The sequence below is a fragment of the Salvia hispanica genome, chromosome 5 (assembly GCF_029641045.1).
Source record: "Salvia hispanica isolate PSC_SH4W2 chromosome 5, Shi_PSC_v1, whole genome shotgun sequence".
Taxonomy (NCBI): Eukaryota; Viridiplantae; Streptophyta; class Magnoliopsida; order Lamiales; family Lamiaceae; genus Salvia; species Salvia hispanica.
Window position 1 is genome coordinate 37,669,217 of NC_142696.1, and position 23,680 is coordinate 37,692,896.

Below are 23,680 nucleotides of genomic sequence, written 5' to 3' on the forward strand. Positions count from 1 at the left end.
CTCGGTGGTGGGGCGGGGGAAAGCAGAACAAGGCTGCGAGGCGGCCAAAGGGGCACCAGAAAAGGAGGCGGAGGACATCACCGCCGCGCAGCCGCTGCGGGAAGCAGGCTAAGCATTGACACACAACCGCGGACAGCTCCGCCACCCCCACCACCAGTGCGGTGTTCAACACCATGCTTGGTCAATGCTTATCCAAGTATCTCAACTTTGGCCTTTAGTATGAAGCAACATTCCGAAATTAATGCGCCATTTATCAGGAAAATACCTCTTTATCTACTAGGACCTACCTTGTTGCAATTTTCCATCAAAATATCCAAGATATTCATGCCACATTTTATATATTTATATTCATAAAAAATACAATACAACACAAATTGTTGGACTAGTAATGTTCAAAAGAAGGACCAAAAAAACGAAGAAAAAGAGCAATCAATCTATAATATCATAATTATCATCTAATCTAAACATCAATAATCAGCATGTCATGAAACATTTCGTATGGTTACTGAGCTTCAAGATATCCTTTGTCTTCCAGGTATGATACCACCTGCCCAGCCATCTCATTCGGTGTCGGGCAAATTCCATCCTTCTGGGTTATCTCAATCTGCACAACCATCATAACAATAATTTCAGTCGCAGTGGCTTGATAAGGAGGGCCGGTATGATTTAGAGCCGGCAAAGTACAAACCTCACAATTCGAAGGTGGTTCGTATGGATCATCTATTCCTGTAAACCCTGCAACATTGTATAATCTTTTCATACCACATGATCAACTTTCAAATTACAATAAACAGCATTCAAGCATGAGGAATTCTTGACCTTGATATTTCTTTGGCTTAAGTTTTGCACATTTATAGAAGACAGGCAACCTAGAGAACAACCCTGAATGGCACATATAAACACATACCTTTGATCTTCCCAGCTCGTGCAAGCTTGTAAAGACCTTTGGGATCCCTTTCTTCACACAACTCTAAAGGCATGTTTAGGAAGACCTGTAAATATGTATTTTGGATGGATTAGGTATCTCAGTTATCCTAAACATAAGAAAAGTGTGATCTTTGAGAATAAACGAACATAACAAAGCCTTGCCTCAAAAAAGTTTTCTGGCAATAATGCACGACAAGCATCACGGTCTTTACAATAAGGAGATATCAAACTAGCAATGCAGATTAATCCAGCATCAGCAAAGAGCTTTGCAACTTCCCCTGGAGACAAAAAAAGTTAAAACTTAATTGTTATGCAAAAGCAATCAAGCAGATTAGCCTTGTGGAGGAGTGAGTACTGCATAGTAAAGATAATGTTGTCTCATAAACTGTCCCTATGCCCATGGTCAGCTTTATGAGGATGCAGCTCATTTTTGGTCAGCCTAATGTTTGAAAAGAGGCGATCTAATTGGTTAGGCCAACCATCCAGTAGATCAACGCCTTTAACCTCACGTTAAACACAAGATAGCAAATTGATGCCTTCATATTGTAATCTTTCACTAGTTCAATGTACCAACTACCTCTAAGTCATGGCTAGTAGATTGTTGTCTACGACGAGTATGAGTCTATGGATTTGTCACTATGGCCTATGCAGTGAGTGGTACGAAATAATTGAGTATTATCATAAGATGTCTGCACCTAAATATACCAAACTAACAAAATCTTTACAACGTGAATTACCTAAAAAGAGCAAGAACTCTAGATGAAAAAGGATTGAGCAATTAATTTTGTATGCAGTCCAACAAAAGGCCAAAAAAACAAACAAACAAGAGATGTAATTCCAAATATCCAGAAACTGTTTACTTACCAACCCTGCGTATATTTTCAGTCCGATCCTCAGGTGAGAAGCCTAGATTTTTGTTTAGACCATGCCTAAGGTTGTCCCCATCGAGAACATATGAAAGTTTCCCCCGAGAGTGCAATGTTCTATCCAGTGAGCATGCTAGGGTACTTTTACCTGCAGAGATGATCAGAGAGCATTATACAAAAACTGAGGATCGATTAGAAGGTGGTCTTGTTAATACAATGGTTATGGGGCAATCAAAAACTATTAGCTCCAATATATGATGATCCCATCATCCTAAGAGTGTTGAGACATGTGACACCGCGTATGAAATAAGATGCTGTGCATATACAGATTGTAAAGACTCAAGGCATGGATGTCTGTAGCAACTACAGCACAAAGAAAGTAGACAGATCTGCAAATACAAACCTGATCCACTCAAACCAGTAATCCATACAACGCATCCCTGTTGATTAAGCAGTTTTTGCCTGTCAACCTTCCCAACAGGGCATTCGTGCCAGAAAATATTAGTTGAATTGCCAACGGTAGACATTAGGGAAAATACTCCTTTATCCTGTTAAGATATATGGATAATAGGATTCCTTTAACCACAGAATCTTGAAGAAAGGATCAGAATAATATATCATATATCAGCTTTAAAGGCTCATTTTGAGATCCTAAATTCCATCTGTTTATAGAGATATTTCGCTAATGACTGAGAAAGACCTCGACAATGATTCCAATACACTATTTGTTATGTTGGTAACAACATTAATCAATCATACAAGGCCAAAAACTGAATTTGTGATAAAAGAAGATTAAGTTAGTCGCAACTAAAACGCCAACCGAGATCTACATATAACAAAAAAAAAAGTTGAAGCTTTTGCTCAATTTCTCCTGATTTTGTGATAAAATAAGAATAAGTTTGTCGCAAATGAAAAGCCAGCAAAGATCTACATATAACAAACAAAAAATTGAAGCTTTTGCTCAATTTCTTCTGATTTTTCGAAGACATATCGAACTAGCATTATCCAGAAATATACAGCATATAATAAAAGTTGGGCAAACATAGAGAGAGAGAAGCGGCATTCCTTGTGTTCTCCAACAGATTGCGAAATATTAGAAGCAGGATGAAGAAATTGGATACCTTGAAGAATGAGAAAGGGGGGAAATTGGGGATTGAATGTGGACGTATTTGCCGAAGAGAAGGGAAAATGTTGATTTGCGATTGCAACAGAGTATGGAATTCTGACGTTGAATGCAAATTGAAACTGCAGAGCTGAGCATTCAAAATTTATAAAATTTAGCATTGAATGCGACATCTCACTAAAACTAATTTCCAATACTATTATTCTTCTAAAATATTAAGGCCTTTACTTTGTACTCTGGTTGAGATTAATTATGTTAGATAATATAACATGTAATTTAATTTTGTATACTTAATTTAATACTCCCTACTATACAATATGAGTGAGTATTTGGTAAGATAAATAAATCAGATAATTTATCTTTTGTTCAGTACATTTGTTTATGGAGTATTTAAATTGGAATGAGGCAAAAGTAACCGCACAAAAATAGGATACATTTATTAACAAATAAAAATTGAGTTGAAACTAAGACTAATATTAAGACAACCATTTGTATTTTCATATCACACGTTATGAAATGCCATAAATAAAATTGATTACCTCCCGAATTCTATAACTTTTTTTAAGTCAGTCTATATTTCTTTTAAATAAACTATACTATGAACCAATTCCAAAATCAAATTAGGAAAATATAACAAACCATCAATTTAGAAAAAGGGTATGTTCGACCCCTTCTTCTTCTTCTTCAACTTATGGTGAAATTCCCCCATATTTAGCCCTTCAATTTAGGTATAGGGGATGAAATAATGAATGGAATGTGAAGTAATTACCTTGATTCACAACCAAAACTGAAGCTTGGGAAGCTTGAACTCTTTAATGGAAGTTGGAAGAGAAGGTAGGAGAAGAGGAATGAGATTTCGCGTAGTGCAGGAACACGAAGAAGACAACCGGTAAAGGGCACCGACTGTGGCGGCTGGGAGAGACGGTCCGAGCAGTCAGACAGTGGTGGACTGGTGGTGATATTTCTTCTCTCTTTCTTCTAGAAAGTGTGCTATTAGGATCCAATTTCTCTTTTGTTCTTTTTCTCATTTCCATATTTTTAATTTACTTTATTTTTGTATTTTGTCCTTTTTAATCCCATGTGATAAAATAAGGACCCAATTTCTCATTGCTAATTTACCTATATTTTTTGAACACTTGATCCAAAGCACTAATTGCTTTATTTAAATATTTTTGCCAATGTCTAATTAATTCTATTATATATCAAACACAATTAACTAAATTAATCATGAATAAATAATGACTCAATTTCTCATTTCTAATTTACCTATATTTTTTGAACACTTGATCCAAAGCACTAATTGTTTTATTTAAATATTTTTGCTAATGTCTAATTAATTATGTTGGAAAGATAAATTGAAGAGTCCAAGTATGTTGGGAAAAAAATGTGTGGAGTCCCAACTTGTTGGGAAAAGAATAACATTTATAATGTAGAGTTCTAATAAGTATAGTTCATAGGTATATTTATATCTAGAGTCCTATAAATACCCATGTAATATGTATCAACAACAACTCAAATCAAAATGTAGTCTTCAAGAGTTCTTCAGTTTTATTTTTCGCATTTTACTTTTCAACATGGTATCAGAGCATGTTCGATCACATGGGTCGATCTGTCTCTATATCAAAAAAAAAAAGACAAAACAAAACAAAAACCAAAAACCCTTCCAAAAAAACATCAATGAAGAGAAGGCTCTGCAGTTAGCAAGGGGCTGAAACTTTGCCCAACAGCGAGAATCTTCACCAACAAAGTGATGGCATAGCAAGACCCGACGGAAACAGCGTCACGACGACAATGATAGTGTGTGTGGGATTGGCGATGGCAGTGAGGAGGTTGGGCGAAGCCAGCACAACGCCGGTGGTAGGCCAAGGCGATGGCAACAACCGCTCTGGACAGAACCATGAAGCCAAGAAGTGTGGTGCTTATGAAGAAATCACATTGCCAAGAAAGGAGCTAATGGAGAGAAGAAGAGAGGCCTTCGAGACGAAGGCCGAGAAAACAGAGGAGACAGGCTGCGACCCCAACCGCCTTCAAGAGAATAGAACAGTTGAGCAGTCCTCGGTTTGTCCGGTCGAGGGGGAGAGAAAGTCTCCAAACGCAAGAAGCCGGCAAAGGAGGAACGAGCAGAAACCCTCCAAGAGAGGAGAGGCAACTACCAAAGAGAGTGCAGCCGTGAGAGGCTAATGGATGAATCGTTCAGTGAGGGGAGCAAAAGCAAAATAACTGAACAACTGAGAAAAGAACCACTGATGGAAGAACCGAAGGTTGTCGAAAAGGCCGCAAAGTAAAAGCCCAACCACGAGTCTTTGGTGGTCATTGATGGAGCAGTTGATCCATCGCACAACCTCAGTCAAAGAGAAGGAACAAAGGAGTTCATTGTCTGTGCGGCGAGGGGGAGAGAGAGATAGCAGCGCCACACACAGCCACTGTGAATGAAGCCGGCGTAGGAGGAGAAGTTGTCGAGACCACCCAAGAAGAGTCAACGATAGAATGGACGTTGCACATGGGAATTCACAACCCACAAAGGTGTTGCGGTTGGAGACCATGTGTAGACGATAGAAAGACAAGCAAAGAATGTCATGAAGAGCTGAAGAAGGAGGGCGCACAATGGCCGGAGAAGCTCCGACCGATGAAGAAGCGGGTGACCAGAGTTACAAAGGATGTCGTGCCGATGATGGAGAAAAGATGGCCAGCCCTGATGAGAGAGGGGAAGAGAGGCTGCGAACGTATATAATAGCATCCGGCCGAGGGAGAGATAGAAGCAACTGCCAAATGACTCATCTCTGAGTCGGAGAGTAGCATCGGACATGCTGAGTTATCGCTGATGGGGAACGAGGCTTGGCAACAACTCATTCTAGAGGCTGATGGAGAAGAGTTGGTCGGCAAAAGAAGCCGACAGTGGAGGAATGAGGAAAGAAACATTGAGAGAGCGGAAGCTCGTCGAGATGTCTTTCGTGCAAAGGGTAGAGTGATAAGACTAATTTCATGCAGTGGTTATGGGGTTAAATTCAACGAATTTCTGGGTCTAACACAGCTTTTAAGTCAGGTGTGTAGAAGAAATTGCCAGATCCAGGAAGGAAGAAAATCACCTGGTGAAGGAGTTTGGCGAGAAAGTGAGCATAAAAGCAAAAAATTGCCCGGCGAAGGGGATTGTTAGATGAAGGGCAAAGAAGGGAATTCAAGAAGATTCTAGAAGATCACATCCACGTTGACTCAACTTATTTTAACACAAATGATACCCGCAAGTGTACGGGGCTAGTGTAGCAATTAGCAAGCAAGAGTATCGTATCCCACAGAGACAAATTCGTATCAACTTAACTACCACGAACAAATGTTGACTACTATCTAGAGAATCAGGAAATGTTTGGTTTTGTTCTAACACTATGAAAAGCATATAATGAACAAAGAGATAAATAAAAACAATTAAACACGGAGTGAAAAGATAATATGGAGAAAATTGTAGAACTCAAGGATCCGATGCACAATTTCAAGCTCTTGTCCAATCAAATTGTCTTACCTTTTGGTGTCTCTAGAGTTACTAAGTCGACCACTATTATAGATTAAACCCCCTCCCGAGGTGAAAAACTTGTAGATTAGGTGCTAGGATTGAAGTCCCCTTCTAATACTAAAACCCCTAACTCCCAAAAGCTCGATTAGGTCAAAGACCTCACTCAAAACCTCAACTCTCCCGAGTTTTATTGCATTAAGGTGTGAATTATTCCTATTTCCAGATTAATTATGTCATCTCCCGATTAATCTAATTAATCCTACACAATCAAGTGGTGATCAAGCAATTGAAAGGAAAAAACCCAAGAATAATCAAATAACTACAAGAGCAAGGTAAGAACAAAATCAATTGGATAAAAACTATGAAATTAATGCATCTTCACCAAGAATTCTACAAAAAGGGTTTAGCTACTCATGTTCATGGAGAAAACCAAGTTTAACACAAAGAATCCGAACAAAAACATGAAAGATAGATACTAAGAACTCATGTGGAACGAATCTATGGAGTGAAGTCTTCAATCTTCCGATTTTGAGTCTTCAATCTTCCGATTTTGAGTCTTCAATCTTCAATTCTCTCTCTAGAAGTGTTCTTGGGGGTGTTTTTGAGTGTTGGAGGCGGTAAGGTAGAATAGAATCTCCTCCAATCCAACCCTAGCCTTTTTCTCTTCATTTTCCCGTAAAAAATCGCGTTTTCAGAAGTCAAACCCATCAAACTGACTGACCCGGCCGGGTAGGAATTTAGTGCTGTAAATCCACCCGGCCCAGTGACCATTTCAGACCCCTTTCTGGATTCGTCACGCTGTCTTCAGGATACCCGGCCGGGTGGAATATTTGTGTTGTAAATGCACCCGGTAGTTTTCCGGCTCCTTCTGTTCTTCAAGTCCTACCCGGCCGGGTAGAATTAATAAGAGTAAAACTCACCCGGCCGGGTGTAGCCTTTAGAGGCCCTACTGCCTCATATCCACAATCGGCCGGTTTTTTGCCTCTTTTTTTATCTACTTATCCTAGAACACTCAACAAACACATGAAACTCCAAAAGATAGGTTAATTGGAAATAGACAATTCAAGCATCGAAACTCAACATTAAGCACCTCAACATACCAATTAAACCGACTAAAACATGAGTTTATCACACGTCAATAAATAAAGAGCACGCAACACACATGGATCATCATCTCTCTCACATTTTGCTCTTAGCTCACTTTCACACACTGTTACACACACGTGGGGGATATCGGAAATTCATAGGGTTCGTCTTTTGATTGCTGTTGTGTACCACCGTCTCCACGTGAGGCGAAGAAATAATTTACCGCTTTCGTTTTAATTTCTACTCTGAATTTCCCCGAGTCTTCGCTGTTCGAAGCTCAACGTTTATTTTGTTGCTGAAACCTTGTTGAATTCTGAATCGTTTGGCTATGGAAGTTTATGTGCTGTTTTCGTTCTATATTTGTGATGATTGTTGCTTTACTTTGGATGCTTTTCGCACTTGATTTGTTTTGTTGAAGTTGGATTGTGTTGGAATTGTAGTTAATCGGGTGAATCTAGTTAGATCGGAGTAATCGGAGATGAGAATTGTTGTGGTTTGTTGTGGATGGATTGGATCCGGAGCGGATGAAGCATCCGATGTTAGATCTGTTGAATTCTGCATCGTTATGAGTTTTTAGTTACTGCTTTTAGTTTACTTCGTCTAGCTATTGTAGATCTGAGCATTTTCCGATGATCTATGTTTTTCTGACGTTCGAATCGTTATGTTCTGTTTCAATCTGGTTGTTGCTCTGTTCTATTCGTATTTATGTTTGAATCGGTTGAAGATATGAAGATGGATGTTAGTTAAATTCATAGTTAGTTATTTGCAGTTTTTCATTTGTACCTTTGCTATTTTTGGAAATGGTCCCCACAGTTTGTGCTTCGTCTGTCTAGTCATTTTAAGAAAGTTATTCACTAGGTCTGGTAAATTTTGTCACTGAAGTGTTACTCTGTTTAAATCTCTGTTTTCATCTTGCATGTTTTCGTTATGTTTTCCTTTTCCTAGGTCTAGCTGTTAGAATAGATCATTTGCACTTCCCGAGTCTAGTAGTTAAGTTCTCAACCCAAGTTTGCGTGGCAGCAGCCAAACCAGTCCAAAGTCCTCTTAACTCTTCGCGTCCTATCTGTCTCTGTGGGTTCGACCCCTTGCTTCTCTATGCTAGTTATAGTGTAGTGGGTTGAGGTATTATTTCTTTGACAGCGAGCTGAAGGTGAGTCCAACGACCGTGATCTTCTAGTTATTGAGTTCTTAGATCTTGCAGTCTAGTAAATTTCCTTGACCTGAGGATTATGAATTAATTGATATGTATTGTGCTTCCAGCCCGACCTCTCAAATGTCGCTGTTGTCGGGGATGGATGGCGTAGTTTGTTTGAGTGTTTAGAGATTTTGGCGTATATAGTTTTGGTTTCCTTTTCGTTTTTCTTTATTTTCAGTTTATGAGCAGAGGCTCACGGTTTGGAAACTGGAGTAACTCGTCTGGATAAAGGAACGTACAGTTCAGGTGGCAAGTCAAGGAGTCAATATCTACGATCACCACTGCTGGGGTTTGGTGCCCCTTGCACAGCGGAAGACTTGTACAAAACAAATAAATCAGATACGGATCTATTTGACCGATTATGCGATTAATCAATTCACATGTTAAACAGATAATTGCATGCTAGAACGCAAATAATTCATGCTTAGAAAATATAAATCCTAAACATGATTTCTACGGTTTAGGATTACCGATTTAGATTCTCCAAAGAATCGTCGATTTCTCGCGCCTTTTCCACGTGATGATCTTCAATACTAGACCACGGATCTTCTGACTGGTTCCCGAACTGTATCTCGATATCAGGGTGGGCTGATCTTATCAACATACTAGGACTCGAATAAAGAAGACAGAAAATTCCTCACGGAGAAAAGCTGAAGAATTTTCGAACTCCTCAAAAATTTCCTTTACTAATAATTGTATTTCTGTCTTTCCTTTATTCTCCTATTTATATTAAGTTCATATTGGGCCCAGTCAAGGATCTATGGAAGGTTTTGGATATGGGCTCTTCCAATTAGCTTTTTACTAATTAAATTGAACCCCAATTTAATATAAGCTTTTAATTGGAATATTACGAGCAGCCACTACAGAAGTAATATTGCACTCCCCATCCAAATCCGAAATTACAAGTAATCCGGGTTTCCGTTATTTATATTAGTATTTATTTCTCACGCTTAAGATATAAATGTCCATTAATTAATTAATGTCTAATATGAACTTAATTAATTAACATCTTATTAATTCCAAGAGTGGACTTAGCTAGAAACACTTATTTATTATTCATAGAGTAATAAAACTCCAACTGGCCAGTTTCCGAATAATAAAACCTTGTTCAAGCTCCTCTTGAGGACATTATCAAACGAGACTCACCTCGCGCACGATTCAACATAATACCAATCCTAGCACCGCTAGATATTAATCACCACTACCCAATATATCAGGATTATTGGGTTGCGAAAAACTCGCACCATTTGATAAGTCAAAGTAGTGCATAATCAATGTCGTATGCTCAATGCTAACGTATGTAGATTAAGAAATAGTTATTTATCAAGACCTAGTCTTTCAGTAGATAGCATAAAGACACGTCTTGCTATTAGATCCATTCAGTGCTATACCACACCAACGTCATCTTATTTCAGTAAGGCTTAGAAATAATCGGACTGACATTGCAACCTTTCACGATAGGTAGTCTAGGCCTATCTGGGTTGTGAAATTCTTCTTTTTCTTTTGCAAAGCATTGCATAGAACCGACTGTGTTACCTTAAAGTGAACGACGCTCACAACCAGTCTACTAAGCAAAAGAATTAGATTTTATAAAACATCTTATAATTGCACAAGCAAACACTATGTAATAATATACTGATTCTATTCGTGCGAAACTGCTCGAATAATACTGAATCGAGTTAAAAGTGGATTATAGAGTTTTACGTATACAAGCAAGATTCTATTCGAGCGAAACTTGCTCGAAACATGCTTTTCAGTATACCAAACCTAACAACCACCAGATCAGGGTTAACGACGGGAAATCCATTTCCGTTTGGTTCAGAAAGTGACGAAGATTGGAATTCGTCAGGCAGAGAGTGAGAACTGGCAGCGGAAGCGGTGCGACGGATTAACATAATTTAACAATTAGTAATTGCACAAATAAATCACATAATAATCAGATCTATTTAGCGGATTATTTAGACAAAATCTATTTGCGTAATTCTCACATGTATCATGCTCATAACTTGAATTAATCATGCTTTAAGAATATTGAAACCTAAAACATGATTTTCTACGGAGCAGAAATAATACCTAATTAATTCTCCAAAGAATTGAAGATGGCTAGCAGCTTCTCCACGTGACGCTTTGAATACTAGACCACAAATCTTCTCTATGGTTCCCGAACTGTACTCCGATATCAGTGTGGGCTGATCTAACCAGAATACTAGGACTTAAATAAAGAAGACAGAAGAAATCTGAAAGGTGCAGGTTTCGGTCGAGTGTGTAATTGCAAGAGTGTATCCAACTGATCAGGATAATATTCCCGACCAAGCTGAGTCGTTGGCACGACAACCGGAACCTGGTTTCAAACAAGTTTCCTCAACCCACTTCTACTGATTAGTATAATGGAGGTAAGGGTCGAATCCCACAAGGATGGACACGTTCGGATAACTGCGGTGACATTCCGGGGTGTTTTGGTTAGCTACCACGCTTAGGTTGAGATTTTACCTAGGCAAGAAATAAAGATGGTACTCTACTGACTAGTAGGCGTGAAAATAACAGACATGTGGTTGTGTTCGTGAAAATAGAGGACAAAGTATCTCAGAGGTATGTGAAAAGTAGACAGTTACTAAAAGAGGAAATTTAGACAACAAGGCATATCTGGTGGCTGGTTGGCTTTCTGACAGGTCTGGAAGGTACAACTAAAAGTGGGGAACAAAAGCAAAAGTAACTTAAAAGTAAAAGTGGTCCAAGGCTAAAGTTGATTTTGACGTTTTCTTCTTCACCAAGCATTAACAAAAATCATATGAACACAAACTCCATGACTAAACTCAGATTCATAACTTCAAACTCAAGATCCATCGATTAAAATGTTTAACTTAAGATGAATAGCTGAAATCGGAAATTGCCTCTACTGACTAACATGCAAGGTGGCGATCACAACGCCGAGCAGAAAATTCATGCACGAAAACTCGAACTGAAACATAACTATAAAATTCGATCAACAACCACAGATCTAACTTACTCGCAAGAAAATACATGCACGCACTTAAAAATTAAAAGCGATAACTAAATCTAACTTTCCTAGGCAGAATGAAGCGAACTCAAACCAAAGAGACATTCGGAATAGAAATTTCATAACTTAAACATTTGGATCTCACTAAGTACTTCAAAAGGCAACAAGGATAATTGTTTGCAACAGATCCAACGAAGAAAACAGGTAAAGATTAAACTAAAAAGCAAATAACAATTGTTTTGCCACTCCGGGCGGTGATACTGCTATACTACTGCGACAAACTGATTGGAATGGTAGATCAATGATTTCTCCGGCAGACTCTTGGACGTCAAGTGATCATAGCTGTGGCGAGGAATGAGAGATTGGATAATGCTGAAGGACTGATCTTCTAGAGAGAATTCTACTAAGTGTGTATGAGAACCGAGAGCTTGCGAACTTCGAACCTTTTTCTCTCTCTCCAAGTTGCTCTTTTTATATGGAGGCTTTCCCTTGTTTTTAGGGTAGACTTCCTTCACGATTTGACTTTTCTGCCCTTGTAAATGATCATCCCAGCTATCCTTCTTCTCCATCTCAAGCCTTTTTCTCTGGCATGCATCCTGGTTAGTATTGCACCCTTCTAGCGCTCTTTTCACTTGCGATCGTCTCCTACTGACTTGGATCCTTTAACCATGCACACTTAAGCAACTGTTTTGCATATAATACATGTATTTCACGACATACTGATCAGTAACCAAGGCTTACAATACGACTTATCAAAATCCTTTTTGGAATAGGAAAAAATTTCGAGCTCCACTCTGTATGGGGGGGGATGAAAATTTTTAGTATTAAAACTTATGATTTATGTCTCCTTTATTCTCCTATTTATATTAAGTTCCTTTTGGGCCCAGACAGGGATCTATGGAAGGTTTTGGATATTGGCTCATCCAATTTACTTTTTATTAATTACATTGAACCCACAATTTAATATAAGCTTAATTGGAATATTACGAGCAGCCACTATAGAAGTAATATTGAACTCTCCTCATCCAAATATGAAATTATAAGTAATTCGGGTTTCCGTTTAACTTTCATTTCCCGCGCTTAAGATAAAAATGTCCATTAATTAATTGATGTCTGCTATGGACTTAATTAATTAACTTCTTATTAATTCCAAGAGTGGACTTAGCATGAAACGCTTATTTATTATTCATGGAGTAATCAAACTCCAACTAGCTAGGTTCCGAATAATAAAACCTTGTTTCGCGCTCCTCTTGGGGACATTATCAAACGAGACTCTCCTAGCGCACGATTCAATATAATAGCAATCCTAACACCGCTAGATATTAATCACCACTACCCAATATATCAGGTTTATTGGGTTACGAAAAACCCGCACCATTTGATAAGTCAAGTAATGCATAATCAATACCGTATGCTCAATGCTAACCTACATTGAATAAGAAACAAATATTTATCAAGACCTCACCTTTCAGTAGATAGCCTAAGGACAAGTCTTGCTGTTAGATCCGTTCAGTGCTATACCACACCAAGTTCGCACTGATGACCAAGTGCTATAATCAATGTGTCCCGCTTCACCCATATCTTTCATCTCGAACTGGCTGGACAACCAAGTTCGCACTGATGACAACATCTTTTTATTGTTTCCAATTAGAAGAATGTCATTTACATATAAAACTAAGAACACAACATTTCCCTTTTCAACTTTCTTATACACGCAGCTTTCATTAGGGCATTTTTCGAATCCAAACTTTTGTACAGTTTGATCAAAACACTAGTTCCATGATCTAGATGCTTGCTTGACGCCATAAATGGCCTTCTTAAGCTTCCAAACCATGTGTTCTTTGCCCTTTACTACATAGCCTTCGGGTTGTTCCATGTAGATGGTCTCCTCAAGACTCCCGTTTAAAAACACAGTCTTAACGTCCATCTGCCATACTTCCCAATCCATGTAAGTTGCTATAGACAAAAGTATATGGATCGATTTGAGCATGGCCACTGGGGAAAAGGTCTCATCGTAATCGATGCCTTCCTTTTGGGTATACCCCTTAGCCACTAGTCTTGCCTTGAAGACTTTAACCCGTCCATCGGGTCCACGTTTACGTTTGTATATCCACTTGCTCCCAATGGCAGTACAGCCTTCGGGTAGGACAGACAAATCATAGACGTCTTTGTCTACCATTGACTGTAGTTCCGAATCCATTGCTTTCACCCATTCGCAATGATCGACATCTTCCTGCGCCTCTGCAAGATTCCAGGGATCAAGTACATTGTTGTCCGAGGAGTAATCCATACACTCTCCCAAACCAATGTATCTTCCGGGCTCATGAGAGACCCTCCCACTGCGACGCGGCACTACATCATCTGGAGTATTAGTTGAAGTTTCTGGAATTGTTGTTACACTAGGTAATTGTTCTTGGTTAATGGAAGTTGTGACTGGAGTTAGCTCTTCAAGAGCTATCTCACTGCTAGACTTATGATTCATTACAAAGTCTTCCTCTAAGAATGTGGCATGAGTGCTCACAATTACTTTCTGATCTCGGAGACTATAGAATTCATAAGCTTTCGTTCCTCTAGGGTAACATATAAACACACATACCTCCGTCCTAGATTCCAGCTTTGTTGGATCCTTTTTCAATACATGGGCCGGACACCCCCTCACTCTGAGATGTTCCAGATTGGGCTTTCGCCCAATCCACAACTCATATGGGGAAGTAGGAACTGATTTAGAAGGTAAGTTGTCTAAGAGATAGCTTGTTGATAGCAAAGCATGCCCCCAAAACGAAGTAGGTAACCGTGCATAACTCATCATCGAGCGGACCATGTTTAATAAGGTCATATTCCTTCTTTCAGCTACGCCATTCTGTTGGGGTGTGCCCGGCGCAGTCAGTTGGGATTGAATTCCCGCCACTGATAAGTAGTCCAAAAACTCGGCACTTAGGTATTCGCCTCCGCGATCAGATCGCAGGCATTTGATACTCTTACCATGACGCGTCTCTACTTTAGCCTTAAACTCCTTGAACTTGTCAAAAGTTTCAGACTTGTAGCGCATCAAATAGATGTATCCAACTTTCGAGAAGTCATCTATAAAGGTGACGAAATATCGAAAACCACCCCTTGCCTCGGTTGACATTGGTCCACAGACATCAGTATGAATGAGCTCAAGTACTTCCTTGGCCCTATTCCCCTTTGACCTAAAAGGTCTCTTAGTCATCTTGCCTTCGAGACAGGATTCACACTTCAAAAATGGTTCCTTTTCAAGACCTTTAATAAGATCTTGATCAACCATCGCATGAATTCTTCTTTCATTGGTATGACCAAGTCTAAGATGCCATAAGTACGTTTCATTAATTGAACTTAAAGGTTCTTTTCTTTTCTTAGAAATTATCGATGTAGCATTGAGTTCTGATTTACGTTAATTAAATTGTGTAGAAGTGATTGTGTACAGATTGTTTTCCATGATACCACGACAAATATAAGAACCATCTTTCTTAATAATGCAATTGTCATTAAAAGAAATCGAATATCTATCAAAAGACGATTTAGAAACTGAAATTAAATTTCTTCTAAAAGAAGGTATCAACAAAACATTCTTCAAAATAAAAAATCTATCGCTAGAAAAACGCAAATAAACGTCTCCCACTGCAACGGCCGCCACTTTTGTAGCGTCGCCCAGCTGGACTTCGATCTCACGATCATGTAACCATCTTGTCACCTGCATTAATTCAGGATCAAAACATATATGATCAGTTGCTCCAGCATCAATAACCCAAGTATGAGTAGATGTCGAAGCCAAACATGACTCGACTACTAGAGCATGGTGCATACCTGTAGCCTTGCCCTTCTTAGGACAATCTGGCTTCCAATGACCTTTCTCTCCACACTTGAAGCATATTCCAGTAGGCTTCTTATCGGCCTTCTTCTTCTTTCCCTTAGCATTCTTAGCTGCCACTGGGTTCGGTGCCCTTTTCTTTCCTGCGCGAGGCTTAGAGCCAGAGGAATTAGGCGCCAGACTCAGCATAGCTACTTTAGCTTGAACCATAAGGTCCTCCACCGACTAAAGTTCAGTCAGCAACTCAGCCAAAGTGTAATTCCGTTTGTTCATCTCGAAATTGAGCTTAAACTGTTGGAAGCTAGGGGGAAGACTCTGAAGGATTATAGTAACCTGGGACTCGGGATCGATCGTCCCTCCCAAAACCTCAATCTGGTTGAGGTGGCTCATCATCTCGAGGACATGCTGCCTCACTGACGAGCCTTCCTTCATAGTCTTCTTCATGATACTCCGAAAGGCTTGAGACTTAGCCGTTCGATTCTGAGTACCAAAAAGATTTGCAAGATTTTGCATAATCTCGGCGGCAGTTTCCATGGAGGAATGCTGATGCTTGACTACTGATGACATAGAAGCCAACATGTAGCACTTAGCCATCTCATTTGCCTTATGCCACCGTCTATGCGCATCTCGCAGTCCTTGCGCGGCGTTAGCCGCCGGGATTGCTGGGCGTGGAGTAGTGAGCACAAATTTGTACTCTTCGGCTGTGAGAACGATATCCGAGTTTTGTTTCCATTCTATGTAATTTTGGCCCTCGAGTTTGTTTTCTTTGAGAATTGCAGAAAGAGGATTAAAAGACATCTTGACGGATTTTATTGAACTGCAAACAGAAGAATTTACTATTTGTCATAAACTTATGTAAGGAAATTGAGTAGATTAACCATAAAACTTTTCAAAATCTTACAACAGCAAAATTAATAAATTGTATCCTCCTTTGGGGGTTAATACGCATTAAAATTTTGACAATTTTTACTGGTCACAACACCGACGAATAGTCCAGAGACCACAAGACATGGCATGGCCGCCTAATGTTGCCTAAGCACGACCATCAGATTTAGCATTACATAATTTTATTTCTACAACACACTCTCATAACAATGTTCATGTGCTGATAACAAAACCAAGCTATCTCATAAATTCTAATTGAACCCTGAAACTCGCAGTTCCTTAGAATTATTGTCCCTACTTTGCAGGCGGCAATAATATTGGGAACCACTTTATAGTTCATTCTATTTATTATATGAGAAGTCCGCCCTTATGAACTTACTGTATTCGTAGGGTTATTGTCCCTACTTTGCAGGTGGCAATAATATTAGAAAATCAGCTTCACAAAATTTGGCAGTCCAACCGATGGAGACCATATATAAACTTTTAGTTCATAATTATCGCTTAGATATTTGGGTTATGGTTTTTCATTAGTTATCCTTTAGCCTTAAGGCAGATTAAGACTAATTAAATTCTGTTGGTATTTAATTGGCTGGATAATTAAATCTTTTATTATCTTTAGTATCTTAGTTTAGGAATTTATTAATCTAGAAATGAATTCTTATTCATGTCATACTATAAGATATATCTAAAATAAAGTACACATTTAATTCTTAATTAGACATGAAAATTTTAATTCATATAATTTCCATATTCAAGATTAGGAAGAAAAATAATTATATTATTTAATGAAATCTTATATATTTATCTTATTTAGAGATTCTAGATATATATTACATTTAGGAAACTATTAAATTATTCTTATCTATATCATCTAGGATATAAAATATTCATAGATATAGAAAATAATCAAAATATTCCTAAAATCTAGGGAAATCTTCCCAATATATTTTATTTCATTAAATAATACTCCCTCCGTCCATGATTAAGAGTCCCAATTCTAAATGGCACGGGTTTTAAGAAATGTTAAGAAAAGTGGGTGGAAGAAAGTTAGTGGAATAGGGGTCCCACTTGTATATATTAGTTTTAAATTATATGTGTGTGGAATAAGTTAGTGGAATGTGGGGTCTCTTTACCATTTATGGTAATTATGAACCGGGACTCTTATTCGTGGACGGACCAAAATGGAAAAACGGGACTCTTATTCGTGGACGGAGGGAGTATTATTTTTAATGATATCTTTTAATTTAGGAATTAAATAATCATTAAAATAATCTTTCGTCAATATCTTGTTGTTCGAGGTTTCCACGAATAAACGACGACGAAGATTCACCGGAGATAAGCTCGCCGGATCGGCGAGTTCGCCATCCAGCCTTCGCCGGCAGCCCGCGCCTGGAGGCGCGCTGCTTTCTCTTCCCTTTCTCCCGGCGGATAACCGCCGAGACACTCCCTCCATCGACGTCAAACCAGAACGCGGCTAATGCCGGGTTTCTCCGGCGATCTCCCACTGCCCTGACGAGCTTGCGCGTTCCAGCAGCCGCCGCTCCCGGCGGTGGCTACTCTCGGTCGTGCGTCGCTAAGGCTGGGCGACTAGGGTTGGGGTTAGGGTTAGGGTCAGCTCCGGCGAAGAAAACAGCCGCTGCTCTCAGACGAGCAGCGAGCTCCGCCTCCCTCCACCAGCGACGGCGGCCGGCGTGGCTGAGCAAGAATCCGTCGCGGTCTCTGCGGCGGCATGGACGAGCCCATGCTCGTGTTCATGTCGTTGTTGGATCGCGCCGTTCGTTCCCACTATTCGACGCCATCGTCGATCTTGCAACGGGTCGCCGCCTAGGGTTTGCGGTTTTGGCCGGTGGCGCGCACGAGCCCACGCTCGTCTGCGCGTCGCCCCATCACCGTTGACCCTCGGCTCCCATTGGTTCGACATCCCTCTCCGATCGTATGTAGCGCGATTCGTCCCTGCGCAAGCGCCGACGAATTGCACATCTCGTGCGTTCGAATAATTCAAGTTCAATTATTCGAATGTTCTTGAGTTCATCATGCATATAATAAATAATAAAAATACAAGAACATGCTTCGTAATCAAATAAGACATGCATACATGAATTTCGCGAAATTTAAATCCAAATAATCAGAGCCAAAGACTGGCTCTGATACCAATTGAAGGAACTAGTAGCGGAAGCGGTGCGACGGATTAACATAATTTAACAATTATTAATCCCACAAATAAATCACATAATAATCAGATCTATTTAGCGGATTATTTAGACAAGATCTATTTGTGTAATTCTCACATGTATCATCATGCTCATAACTTGAATTAATCATGCTTTAAGAATATTGAAACCTAAAACATGCTTTTCTACGGAACAGAAATAATACCCAATTAATTCTCCAAAGAATTGAAGATGGCTAGCAGCTTCTCCACGTGACGCTTTGAATACTAGACCACAAATCTTCTCTCTGGTTCCCGAACTGTACTCCGATATCAGTGTGGGCTGATCTCACCAGAATACTAGGACTTAAATAAAGAAGATAGAAGAAATCCTTTTTGGAATATGACAAAATTTCGAGCTCCACTCTGTATGGGGGGGATGAAAATTTTTAGTATTAAAACTTATGATTTCTGTCTCCTTTATTCTCCTATTTATATTAAGTTCCTTTTGGGCCCAGACAGGGATCTATGGAAGGTTTTGGATATGGGCTCATCCAATTTACTTTTTACTAATTAAATTGAACCCACAATTTAATATAAGCTTAATTGGAATATTACGAGCAGCCACTATAGAAGTAATATTGAACTCTCCCCATCCAAATCCGAAATTATAAGTAATCCGGGTATCCGTTTAACTTTCATTTCCCGCGCTTAAGATAAAAATGTCCATTAATTAATTGATGTCTGCCATGGACTTAATTAATTAACTTCTTATTAATTCCAAGAGTGGACTTAGCATGAAACGCTTATTTATTATTCATGGAGTAATCAAACTCCAACTAGCTAGGTTCCGAATAATAAAACCTTGTTTCGCGCTCCTCTTGGGGACATTATCAAACGAGACTCTCCTCGCGCACGATTCAATATAATAGCAATCCTAGCACCGCTAGATATTAATCACCACTACCCAATATATCAGGTTTATTGGGTTACGAAAAACCCGTACCATTTGATAAGTCAAAGTAATGCATAATCAATACCGTATGCTCAATGCTAACCTACATTGATTAAGAAACAAATATTTATCAAGACCTCGCCTTTTAGTAGATAGCCTAAGGACAAGTCTTGCTGTTAGATCCGTTCAGTGCTATACCACACCAATGTCATCTTATTTCAGTAAGGCTTAGAAATATGCGGACTGACATTGCAACCTTTCTCGATGGATAGTCTAATTCCAACTAGGTTGTGAAATTCATCTTTTTATTTGTTTAGGACTGCCCGTGTTACCTTAAAGTGGACGCCGCCCACAACCGGTCTACTAAAACAAAGACTTAGACTTTGTTAAGTTAACTTATACATTTAAACATGCATGGACATCCATTAAATGTAAAACATAACAACATTATGACAAAAATAATCTGTTTTATTCCTTGGAAAATAAAATAAGAGTTTTACAGTATTCAATCACTCGAAACGTGATTTCTAGTATACAAACTCTAACAGAGAGGACCCTAAGTCGTCATCAAAAACAGAGTACTCAGAAACAGAGGGGGAAGCAGTCGGTGACATGACAAACTTAGTTGATCCTGATCCTGAGATCGGTTCGCTCACTGCACATCTAGATAGCGAACCGGCTCATGCTATTGTCTCAAATCAACGTTAAAGGTCCATCGACATAAAGACGAACGTGCTAGGCGTTCTACCCACTTTTGTAGGGCGAAGGAATGAGTGTCCATATGAATTCCTGAATTAGTTCAGCAAGCTATGCAGCATCCAGAATAAGCCAAATGATGTGACGGAGGAGGACTATCGCCTACGCGCAATCCCGTTCGTTTTGAAGGGAGAAGCCAACACATGGCTGTTAAGACTGCCATCGGACTCAATGCATACTTGGAAGGATTTCAAGTTGGAATTCATGGATTACTTCTTTCCTTCGAACAAAACCAATGCCCTTAAGAAGGAGATTCAGGAGTGCAAGCAAGACTACGATGAGTCTTTGAGTCAGTATTGGTCTCGATTTAAGGGATTACTCGATGCTTGCCCCAACCACAGAATGATGGAGGCTGAAACCTATTACCTATTTTATGAGGGAGCTAATCCTGAGTCCAAGGATCTGATGAATTCCTCGAGTGGGGGAAATTTCACCAAAAATAAAGCAAGTGAAGCACGAGAAACCCTTGGGAGGTTGATTGATGCAAAGAAGGTCTATGATAGCCCGCGTACTCTTATGAGAAGAAGTTCAGCAAATGCAGTAAAAGAGTAGGAAGGAGAAGGAGTGGGTGACAGAATAGATCGATTGGAAAGGGCACTTCTAAGCGCAATTGAAAAGAAGAATTCCTTTGTCTCACAGGAGAAGGAGAAGTTGTCAGGTCAGGAAGAAAATCAACTCCAACTCTATTATGGTCCATCAACCGATGGAGAATACCAAGCCCAGGCGAACGCATGGGAAATTGGAATCAGAATAACCAGGATACAGACTGGAACCAATGGAAGATTGAAGAAGCCCCATGGAGAGACAACCCCTGTTTCAGATGGATTGACGAGAACCAACAACCTCAACTCCAGTATCCTGGTCCAACTGAGAACCAACAGAATTGGCCTAACCGTTATCAAGAGCTCTATGACAAAAAATTGAGAACCAACAGAAAAATTGAAGAGCTCTATGACAAGAGTTAAAACTGTCAACAGAAAATTAAAGAAATTCCTTGAAATGAGTCTAAACTTTCAATGATGAAGAGCTCCTTGATAAGAGCCTAAACTTTCAATAAAGAAGCTCCTTGAAACGAGCCTAAACTTTCAAAGAAAAAAAGATAACTCCTTGATACAAGTTTAAACTATCAATGATGAATTGAAGAAGCTCTATGATACGAGCATAAATTGTCAATGAAAAGTGAAGGATTCCTAAATACGAGTATAAACTATTTATCAAAGTGAAGATCGTGCAAGTTAAGTGTCGAAAAAACTCGATACTTAACTTGAAGGAAAGTGTTGGAAATATAAATTGAAGAGTCCAAGTATGTTGGGAAGAGAATGTGTGGAGTCCCAACTTGTTGGGAAAAGAATAATATTTATAATGTGGAGTTCCAATAAGTATGGTTCCTAGGTATATTTATATCTAGAGTCCTATAAATACCCATGTACTATGTATCAACAATAACAACTCAAATCAATCAAAATATAATCTTCGAGAGTTCTTCAGTTTTATATTCTGAATTTTCCTTTTCAACAAATTCTATTATTTATCAAACACAATTAAGTTTTATATTCTGCATTTTCCTTTTCAACAAATTCTATTATTTATCAAACACAATTAACTAAATTAATTATGAATAACTACATGTGTTGAATAACCCCAGATGAATTACTAAAGATTTGACTAGTCTTGGAAAGATTTGGAAAGATTTTAGTAGTCCTCAACTCCATGAAGTGGTTGGAATTCTCTAGAAATTAATTAAACCAACTTATAACTAGTTAAACAAATAAAGAAAAATAGAAGAGAGAAAGAAAAGGGATGAGTCGAGAATTCTCTAGAGGAAGCTGAGATAAATTTTTTTAAAAGAGAAGTACTCATCTTGGGAAGGGGAGGAGGCAATGAGTTGAACCCCTCATCTTTCTACTTACTCTCTCTCGATCTCCCTCTCTAAAAAAAAAAAACAAAAATTGCATATAATCCATAGGACATATCTGAAGGAGAATCTACTATAAGAATTGTGTGCTTGGGAGCAATCGAGATTTTCTATGAGTTTGTGTAATTGAGGTCATTTTCATCTCTAATGTTTATTGTATATAGTATGGATATATATGAATTTTTGAGTTCATGAATTATGGAGGCTAGGATCAAAGAATTATAAGAAGATTATGCAATGTCAATTATTTCTTGAAAAATAGATATATACATATGTAATCGAACGAGGTTGTATAGTGGAGTATATTTTAGGAGTTATATATTTTAACAAAAGTTACATAAGAAAGAAAGATTATGGATTATAGTGATAGATAGTGGATCTATAAGTATGGGTTAATTCTCACATATTTTGAATAAATATAGGTCACCTGATACAAAGATATTTAATGAAGAAGAATGAAATTTGTATGAAATCTAATTAATTAAAGCCAAACAATTTTGAGATTCACATGAGCTATGGATTTTTATGAAAATGTTGAAAACTTATGAGAGTGTCTAAATTATATTTATACAGAAATGATGAGATTAACGCCTAAAGCAAATGATTATACGAAATGGATCAATCAAGAACATAAGATTAGCTTGATGTTAAAATATAGGTATTAATTAGTGTTGCAGCATATAAAAAGGGAAATTAAGTTTATTTAGCTAATGAATTAATTTATTTGCGGTTCTTGGGAAAATGAAAATGGCTCCCAGGTTTGATTGGTTACGTGATGTGTTCTATAGAATTTTACTTAGTGAGAAAAAGTGAAATTGAAAATTTAATTAGAATATTAAAGTTGAAGGGAAAATTAAATTAATATAGCTGATGATTTTATGTATATGTTGATCTTAAAAGTATAATGTTGAATAAGAATAGGTGTTCATGGAAACTACTGGGATTTTTTAGTAAGTAAGATTAGCGGTTATAAAATATTAATTGCAAAAATATTTAATTATAGTGAATGATCTGATTCTCTGTCTGCACCCTGAGCAGTGATCTGATTCTCTGTCTGTATCCTAAATGGGTGGTTTGTGTGAAGTCCTCTCGAGAACAAAATATGCATCCTCATCTGATTATGTTTCTGATCTGGTCCGCGTACCTAGTCTTTCACTAAGCACTTAATGCTAATGATTTAAATATGTGGATTGGAATTCGGAAAATGAAAATTTTAAATTGTCGTACTTAGATACTGGAATTGTGACATCACCTACTCGGCAGGCGGACGATCTGGTGGGGGGTGTTACATGCACCACCGACTGCACCCCCGGCATCCCCTGAATCCCGGGCTGCATCCCCTGCTATCCCGGCCCCCACCCCGGCATCATCTGCCCGCCCGGCATCCCACTACCCCCGGCTGCCATCCCGGCAATCATCTGCTGCCATTGGTACATATTGTAGTACCCACCCATCGGTTCCCATCCATCTCCCACTGGTACCGTGGAAGTT

At 38.8% G+C, this 23,680-nt stretch overlaps 1 protein-coding gene across 2 annotated transcripts; it reads right to left on the reverse strand.

Moving 5' to 3' along the window:
- Nucleotides 1-310: 310 nt before the first annotated feature.
- On the reverse strand, nucleotides 311-3,907 carry APK3 (adenosine-5'-phosphosulfate (APS) kinase 3). 2 transcript variants are annotated; one of them, XM_089058820.1, is made up of 8 exons: nucleotides 3,686-3,906; nucleotides 2,915-3,046; nucleotides 2,197-2,341; nucleotides 1,792-1,941; nucleotides 1,090-1,205; nucleotides 908-992; nucleotides 689-735; nucleotides 311-604 (listed from the first exon to the last, which is right to left on the reverse strand). In XM_089058820.1, the coding sequence occupies exons 3-8, from the start codon at nucleotides 2,318-2,320 to the stop codon at nucleotides 503-505; spliced, it is 624 nt and encodes a 207-aa protein (XP_088914946.1). In that variant the 5' UTR covers nucleotides 2,321-2,341; nucleotides 2,915-3,046; nucleotides 3,686-3,906; the 3' UTR covers nucleotides 311-502. The 2 variants fall into 2 exon arrangements, with proteins under 2 accessions (XP_088914946.1, XP_047941046.1); XM_048085089.2 differs by lacking the exon at nucleotides 2,915-3,046 and having other exon boundaries at nucleotides 3,686-3,907.
- Between the last annotated feature and the right edge of the window lie 19,773 nt (nucleotides 3,908-23,680).

What these genes read in the sequence shown, in the direction of transcription:
- APK3 (XM_048085089.2), bottom strand. Translation starts at nt 2,320, where the DNA reads ATGTCTACCGTTGGCAATTCAACTAATATTTTCTGGCACGAATGCCCT. An exon ending in TGAAAATATACGCAGGGTTG is followed by an intron (nt 1,206 to 1,791) that starts GTAAGTAAACAG and finishes TTTTGTCTCCAG; the next exon opens with GGGAAGTTGCAAAGCTCTTT. An exon ending in AACCACCTTCGAATTGTGAG is followed by an intron (nt 605 to 688) that starts GTTTGTACTTTG and finishes ATGGTTGTGCAG; the next exon opens with ATTGAGATAACCCAGAAGGA.